This window comes from Abramis brama (assembly GCF_963993115.1).
Source record: "Abramis brama genome assembly, chromosome: 18".
Classification (NCBI taxonomy): Eukaryota; Metazoa; Chordata; class Actinopteri; order Cypriniformes; family Leuciscidae; genus Abramis; species Abramis brama.
In genome coordinates, this window is record NC_139980.1 from 6146327 (window position 1) to 6155543 (window position 9217).

At 39.9% G+C, this 9217-nt stretch overlaps 1 protein-coding gene across 1 annotated transcript; it reads left to right on the forward strand.

Moving 5' to 3' along the window:
• Positions 1–5398: 5398 nt before the first annotated feature.
• On the forward strand, positions 5399–7572 carry sox11b (SRY-box transcription factor 11b). The gene has a single exon (XM_084091408.1). It carries the CDS (start codon positions 5467–5469, stop codon positions 6559–6561), a length of 1095 nt encoding a protein of 364 aa, XP_083947534.1. The 5' UTR covers positions 5399–5466; the 3' UTR covers positions 6562–7572.
• The last annotated feature ends 1645 nt before the right edge of the window (positions 7573–9217 follow it).

Here is a 9217-nt window from a genome sequence, read left to right on the forward strand (position 1 = left end):
TTGTGTGCTCCATGGAACAAATGATGACAGAAATTTTGGGTGAACGATTCCTTTAGAATAGTTTCACATAACACACAGGAAAGCAGCTCAGCTCTTGTTGCACTAAGAATGGCTGCTGGGTTAAAAACAAGATTGTACTTCTGATTCTGACAAAGGCCTGGACTGATTCCAGTCCTTGTAAATCTGTAAAACTAGGTCAAACATTCTCTCATCGCAATTTAACGGTACAGTTCAGGTAGTGATTTGGATTTAATAAAATGCCAGAGGCACAACAAAAACTGATCATCACAAGTATGTTTATTATTTATCCACCTTGCATGTTTTTGTACCTAGATAATAAAGCAACATTTTCTGATTGATGCCTTTCATCTTGCCCTTTGCCACCACATATGCATGAGGCCTGTAGCTATGACATGAAATCGGCTCCAGTAATCGATAGTTTGAAAAGGGCACACAGACACACAGAAATCGATGTCCACCCTGCACCTTGTCGAGCCTTCCTGTGGTGTCAAGAAAGAAAGAAAAAAACTCTCCCTCAGGCAGTGCAATCCATCAACACAGGGCCTGGCCTTCAGACTAAACACACTCTCATTATAGTGGGTCAGGGCCCCACGAGAACCTCTGAATACATGTTTACTATTACTGCAAAAAGCAGCAAACAAGTGCACCGTACATACTAGTGATCAGCTTTATGCTGCTACTTTCAGGGAATCAACGGTCCAACAACCAAATTTGATTAGTGAGCTTATTTAGATTTTCCCTGGTATTCGTGACCCACCGACTAGTTTGACTTTGAACATATGTAGTTTTGCACATTCTTTACGCATTGTTATTAGACAACTTTTGTTAGAAGATGGATAACGCTTGACAATATAAAGACATAAACAGGCAGGTTTTTACCATAAACTGAGCAAGCAACTTTTCAAAGTCAGTAGTAGTGTAACTTGTTTTTGCCATTTATCTTGTTTACCTCACTACTTTCATCATTTTGACACAGAGGCACTGAAGAGAGTGTTGCGAAATCCTGTAAATAACTTCAACAGCCACCTCCAATTCACATGGAGATGTTTTTGCAAGAATACGAGAGCAAGGTTACGGTGTCTGCCATTGCATTTGCTGCATTGACAACGTCTAACACAATCACACACACCAGCGTGTTAAGTATTCTCTGTTTATCTTCTTGTGAAGTCACTCCTGCCTGCCAAGCATCAGACCTTGAAAGTGTGGAGACATGGGGTCAATTGCATTACAGTATGTATTCCACTTCAGAGGCATCTTATCTAAGACTGATAACAAAATCCTTTACTCTCGCCAAATCACAGCGACAGTGGTATTTTCACTAGAGAATGGGGGGGAAATGTTTTGGAAATGACAGAATTAGATCAATATATCATGCATGGTGAATTGAGGAAATGTCCATAAAATTTTCAAAAATGAGACAAAAGGGTTCCATTAAACGTCTTTGAAAATCATTTCTTATAGCATTTGTGGAGCGTGGTCTGCTTCTGACTTCTATAGCTTGTTAAGAGCTTGAAAATAAAGATCTGGTGAGTTTATAAATAAACAGAGAATTGTTTAACCAGGGTTTTTTGAACCAGGGTCTGCAAGAGTGCTTCTGTGAAACATTTATATAACATAAAAAGTAAGATATGCTGTTAACTATAGGTAAATATTGCTTTTAAAGTATTTTGTATTGTTTAATAATGGGTACATGAAAATATATAGCTATCGGAAGGGGGTACCATGAAAGTCATCCTATTTGAGGGTCTTTTGCATCAAAAAAATATGGTTCAAATACAGTGAATTTAGTGAAATGTACAGTGCTGTTCAAAATTTTTGGTGATTTGGTTGATCACCAAGAGTCAAGTCAAGTCAGTCAAGTCACCTTCATTAACAATGTAGATTGTTTCAAAGCAGCTTTACAGAGATAAACGTATAATTTAAGGTAACAGAGATTGTTTTGGCTTTATAGCGGTTCTTTAATAAAGTTATTTTCCAGCTAAAGTTAGTTTTGATTGATTCGCTTCCGTCGCAACAGTCATTTGTTATTAAATTTAAAGACTGCATTTCTTTGATCAAAAATACAGTAAAAACAGTAATATTGTGAGATATTATTACTCCAGTCTTCAGTGTCACATGATCCTTCAAAAACTGTTAGAAAACAGTTGGGCTGCTTAGTATTTTTGAAGAAACCATGATACATTTTCCGGAATTCTTTGATGAATAGACAGTTCAAAAGCATTTATTTCAAATAAAAATCTTTTGTAACATAGAAATAGAAGTAAATAGAAGTATATTTGTATAATTAAAAGTATCTGACCCAGTAGTGTATTTCGACTGAATATTTCCAACCGACCTACACAGCTTTACAAGACAAAGAAAAAAAAAGTGTTGCAAAACAATGACAACAGTCCGTTTCCACGCCTACTCAACAGTGCTTGGAGTTCACACATCTAACGGCAGCCGTTAGGTAAGCTACGGCCCCTAAGACCAAAGCTAGCCATCGCATCCGCAATCAAGGGCCAGGATGCTAGGCTTGTTAACTCATTTATGTGAATGTGGTGCTCCACCCATTGCAAGTGTCCCTCCAAACCCTGCAGTCACCTAATCTGACTGAGGCCTTTTGTGTGGTGTTGAGATTGAAGGCATATTGAACAGGCCCATCCAGGGGCCATTCAGAGGGTATAACGTTCCTGCATCTTCAATATCAGATAGCTCCTAGTCAGGACTGTCTATCGATCCGAGGCTTTAGCACTTCTCTAGCGGGTGAGTGGCAGCTTCTAGTCAAAGGAAGATAAACACCATGGAGGTGATGAGTCATTCCTGTCTGGTGTGCTCTTCTCTGTCTCTCTATCACCTTCTGTTCACCTCTTATTACAGCCAAGTCCTTTTTACCACTGTACAAGCCTCATCTAATATACTGTAATGCACTGCTCTGAGAGCGGGAGGTGCTATTATAAAAAATTAAATTGGAGATTTAGCAGCAAGAATTCTTAAATATTCTTGGCTTTAAGTTTAAAGGAATGTTCCAGGTTATACCCAGTCGACACTATTTGTGACATAATGTTGATTAAAAAATAAAACAATTTTGGCTCATCTCTCAAAAATCAGGAGTTACAGTGAGACACTTACATGGGAAGTGAATAAGGCCGGGTTTTCAGAGGATTTAAAAGCTGTTATATGTGAAGCATATCATTTTATAAAAGCACTTACATTAATTCCTCTGTTAAAATGTCTGTATTATTTGAGCTGCAAAGCTGTTTACATATTTTTACAGTATAGTTTTAGGGTTTTATGGTGTTGCTTTATCATGGTGACAGAGTAAACAGAGTTTTCTGTTTACACAGAAAAGGTTAGCAAGTAATTTCCACACTAAAATCATGTTAACACGCATTTTCTATACATCTTGTGGTTATACTTTTAAAACAATATTTTCACATTAACGCCATTCACTTTCATTGTAAGTGCCTCACTGTAACCTAGATTTTATTTTTTAAAGAAAACAAGGGACAAGTGGAAATTTTGATTTGCTCAATAGATACAAATACACTCATTGTGTTCCTTTAGTATCAGCATGTCAACCTTTGGTGACTTTAGGTCTTGGGGTGACATTGACAGATTTAAATTAGACTATACAAAGTATAGCTGAAAAGGCAGCAGAATAGTATGATCCATGGCTCAGAGTTGGAAAGACATGTGGCTTGTGGCAGGCAGCCCTCGAAAGCAGCCAGTCTCAGCGGGAAGATGTGACGGGACGGGAGGGAAGGGGGTGGTCTGGTCTGTAGGAGACGCTGCCTGTGAAAATTAATCTCAGGCTATATCTCAATATCTCAATGCAAAACTGCCCAGCAAAATCCCCTCACTGCATTTCTAATGTGTCACTGCATGAGCCTGAGGTGGGGGAGGAAGTGATGCGTGGGGGCAGGGCAGGACTGATTCAAAGGGGTAAATGATTGCCCTCTAGGGGAAGGAGAAATGAGAGAACGGCAGAGAGGTTTATCAGAGACAGAGCTGGCTGTCAGCCAGAGCTGTGGCTAAGGTGGTCTACAGACAGAGAGAGAAAGAGAGAGAGAGTTGCTCACCTCCTTGACACAGCAAATCTTTGCACTCCCTCTCCTGTCTGCTGTCTGGATGCATCATATTCTAAAAAGAAATATGCAAGGTAAATATGTAGGTCAAGATAACCGGGTTGTATATAACATCATTATTCTATTATGAGCAGGCTTTAGAGTAATAACCTACATCCATTTTCCTTGCATAAGATAGAGGAAGTGGGACAGGGGGGTATAGTCAACACCAACACTGACATTACATTGTCAAGATGTGAATCAATGAATTCAGCATGAATGTTGAGTAGTGTGCAGGCCACCAGCAGATTCTCCTATCTCCTAAAATCGGATATATCCTAAAGTTTGAATGGTAGTGTATTTAGACCGATTTCCAATCATTAAATGCCGTGTTTAAACTGTGGGGGGCTTATGAAAGGACCCAGACCCCTTTGAAAAAATTTTGTAAGTCACATTTGTTTATTGCATTATAAAAAGCTAAATTAAGTATTTATGTTTTTCCCATCTCTGATTAGTGGTCTTAAATTGATTTTCTGTGTGTGAAAGTCTTAAACACCGTTTTGTGAAGTGTTTACAGGACTTACACTGCAGATCCTCGTCTCCACGTGATAAGATTCAAGTTTTCAGTTTATTATTGTTCTATATAAGTTACACTAGGCATTTTATAGGTAGCCTAATGCCTAAATAGTGCATGGCAAGGACATGCACTGATTTTTCAACAGAGACACTAAATGTTGATCCTCTCACGTTCTCTCTGTCCCCTGGTGTCTCACCCTGAACGGACCGGTGTTCATTCAATATGCCTGTCTCGCACACGTAATGAAAATCCCACCCAGAGGCGTGCGCACAAATGAGATCTTGGGCTGTGAATGAAGGTAGGATGGCAACAAGGCATGTCTGAATCCAGTGTCTGCCTTGATCTGGACAGTTTTTGAAGGATCATTCACTTTTATATAGGCTACCACAGTCATGTACGTGCAGAAAAGAATAATAATAAAAAAGGCAACTGATGGAGCATTCAATTTATTTATATTGTTCTTTTTTTTTTAAATGAATGAGAATAAATACGGTCACTTAATATCTATTTGACTGATTACACCACAGATTTAAATTTGTTTTAGATGAGTAAACATGACATTATGGTGCCAGAATAGCCTGTCATTTGCTTATGAAGGCACCACTTAAATCATAGCCTAAGATCTAGCTCGGACGCAAGGGGTTAAGGGCGAATGTCTAGGCTTGTGGGAGGAGCCGCGGCCCGCTATTGGATAATTATACGTGACGCAATCGATATGAGAAACCTAGGAACTAGTTAAGAAGGCAGTCGGTAACTTTGAAAAGAGGTTTGGTCAGAGTGCGGCAGCTGTGAGTCTATCAAGGGGGAAAAGTATCTTTGAACATGGTGCAGCAGACGGAGCACCGCGAGACGGAGAGCAGCATGTCGCGAGAGACCACAGACAGCGAGGAGAGCGAGCTGATGGCGTGCAGCCCTGTGCCACCGAAACCGGACTGGTGCAAGACAGCCACCGGCCACATTAAACGACCCATGAATGCCTTTATGGTGTGGTCAAAGATCGAGAGGAGAAAAATCATGGAACAGTCTCCGGACATGCACAATGCTGAGATCTCCAAAAGGCTGGGAAAGCGGTGGAAAATGCTGAAGGACAGTGAAAAGATTCCCTTTATCCGCGAAGCCGAGCGGCTCCGGCTCCAACACATGGCTGACTACCCCGACTACAAATACAGACCGAAGAAAAAACCAAAGCTCGACAGTTCTTCGAAACCAGCGGTGCATTCGCCGGAGAAGATCGGCAAAAGTGTCAAAGCTGCGGGGAAGAAGTGCGCAAAACTCAAGCCGAGCAAACCGGGGCACGTTACAGCGAGAGCTTCTTCACAAGACTGCAGATTCAACTATGTTTTCACAAACTTAAAAGTGACCAAGTCTATCAAAAGGGAACTTACTGACGACGAAGACGACGACGAGGACGATGACGACGACGAGGAGGATGAGTACGAGGATGAGGAGCACATCAGGCTGCACAACGTCCCCGCGAGCCCCACGCTGAGCTCCGCTGCGGAGTCCGAGGGCGCGAGCATGTACGAGGAGTCCAGGCACACGAGCGCAACTCCCGGCAGCAGACTGTTTTACAACTTCAAGAACATTACCAAGCAGAGCGCAGCTTACCCTGCCTCGGTGTCACCAGCATCATCTTTCAGGTCCGTTTCTTCTTCGTCCAGCAGCTCCAGCGAGGACTCCGACGACTTGCTGGTAGACTTCAGTTTGAACCTAGCGGGTGGCTCTCACACGACGGACTTGGGGAACACTTCAGGAAACCTTTGTCTCTCTCTGGTGGATAAAGATTTGGACTCTTTCAGCGAAGGCAGCCTTGGTTCTCACTTCGAGTTCCCGGACTATTGCACTCCCGAGCTCAGCGAGATGATCGCGGGAGACTGGCTGGAGGCGAACTTTTCAGACCTAGTCTTCACTTACTAACTGACAAACTCCAGAACCAAGGAGGCATCTCGCATCTTCAGGTTATCTTTTTGACTCTGCCTCTGTGGTTGTCCCGGTTTTGACGACGGAACCCGCGTTACGAGACTTGTAACGTGGGAGAGAAAAGTGACAACATGGTCAACATTGACAGGGCTGTGTGTGTATGGCAAGCGCTTTTAACATGTATTCCTTGAAACTACATAGCATCTATTTTAATCTGACTCGCTTATTTTTATCCTAGCAAGTAATCCATTGGTTTCTTTTTCAGTTCACTAGAACTTAACCAGCAATATTACTTATTCTGTTAAGTTGACAAGTAACTATTCTGCTGTTACTGGTTAAAAAAAAAAAAGTTTTGTTTTTTTTGTTTTTGTTTTTTTGGTCATTGCCAGATGTGAATTATTCACTATATGTATTGTAACTGTTGCTGGTATATGTTCCAGTTTTACTAGTACCTAATTATCAGGCACTAGTGTGTATTCCAGTTGGTATAGGATAGTGACTAGTAGGAATAAGTAATAGTGTGTTATGTAAATGATTGATTGCTAGTGAAATTGAGATATTAACAACTGTTGAATTGCTTACTAGTAACTAAAATAAGTGCTAGTCGTATGAAAATAGATACAATTTAGTTTAAAGCAATAAATGTTAAAGTATCTTGCCATAGTGTGTGGTTAATCTGTGGGGTAGCAGTGAAACTGCTTAAACTGTGGTGGAGAGCAAAATGTAAAATCTGAACTATGCATTCCCATCCCACCCATATCTCTACAGGGAGCTGGCAAACAGCCGTTGGACCGAATGGAGGCATTTCTGAAACTGTTCAGGATGGAACTTTTTCTGAGGTCTTATGTAATTTCTGTACACCACAAATGTTTTTTTTTCTTGTAACGGTTCAGTTTCCCTCCAAGTACAGGAATATTTAAGCAGATAACCACTCTAGAACACACCGGTATGGCAGGAAGCATTTTGATACATGACCAACATACCTCATCTTTTTAAAAAAAAAAATAAGTAAAATATTTTCTGGCATATTTTTGTACAGTTAAAGGGAATGTTCTTACTGTGCTTTAAGTGAGGTTTCTTCAGGCACTTCAACCCGGTTTCATTTGTAAAAGCATGCAAGAATTAAACTGAGAATTCGACTTGCATTTAAATGCCTATTTTACTCAAGGCAAATGTACAGCTGTAGATCTGAAGCATTTCTATAGGGAAGTGTACAATGGAATTGGGGGAACACATGAGCCTCATTTCTGGTACTAGATTGAAGATTGTATATGTTCTGTAATATAGTAAAGCTAGGAGTTTATGTATATCTGTGTGAATGGGTCCCAAATAGCAGGTGTAAAACTGGATTTTGTTTTTCTTTTCTTTTTTTTTCATCATAATGGCACATTTGTTTTTCATTATTTTTGTGCAATATACTCAAAATGGACCATCTGCGTTTTTGTAGCAAAGGAAATGAGTTACATGTCGTCATGCTGAAGTCTGTATCTGACACAAATAAATCAGCTGGAACTGATAAGAAAATGTGTGTCTGGTTAATGGCATGTGTGTCTGAGTGATCAAAGGAAGGATATTTGTGATCTTGCCATTGGGCTCCTTCAGAAGGGTTGGTGTTTCCAGATGCATGCAAACATTTTCCCACCCCTTCTTTCAAATTGAGTAATGCCTTTATTTTCCTTCCTTCCTTTCTCCATTCAACTGGAAAAAATCTGCCCCTTTAAGAAATCAAATATCGCGCTGCCGGATGAAGCTCATTTTGATTGGTCATTTTGACTATGACCCCCTCCCCAAAGTGTCCTAAAGGGCTCTGCCCCTCTTTTTCCCTTCTGAATTGCATTCATTCAGCAAGCCTCTCACTCTCTAGACTGCACGGCCTGGTAAGAGAAATTCTGCTCTGAATATGCATAAAAAGAACTTTGCAATCATTTGCACAAGCTGGATTAGAGATTTTGAACTTGGATAGATGCTCCAATACTGCATGTTATTAATGAATCTGGCTTTATATGATGCAATCTTACCTCAGCTTTTATTTCAGTGAGTGGCAGAGGATTTACTAATAGGCTGTATAGGAACTGTCACGCTTCTGGCACTCAGTATCTATTTCTGCTTAAGTCATGAGTTGTGTCACCAAGCCCAAACTAAAGCTATGTGGGTTGCAAGAGTAGTTTACAGTTAAGATGATCAAAAAAAATGTCAGCTCAAAAAAACAAACATATATATATATATATAAATATTAGGGCACAAAAGTTTGTGTTTATATAATATATGTACACACACATATAGTGTATGTATATGTATATATACACACACACAAATTATATAAACACATTTTTATGCAAGATATGATTAATTACGATTAATTGATTTGACAGGACTAATATATTGCTAATAAAAAAAAATTGTGTTGTTAAATTGGATATTGTGGTTATACAACATTCTATCAAAATCAAGGTCAAATGGAATTACAAGTTTTTTTGACCAGTGAATGTCAGACATACATGTCTTGTCCATCATTAGAACGGCTGCATCTGAGGCAGTAAGTGCATCGCATTACACTTTCATCAACTTACAGGTTATAAACTTCACTGCAGTTATGTGGGTGCTCAGTTTTTTCTGTCATTTGTCCAAAATCTCATGTTATAAAAGATGAAGT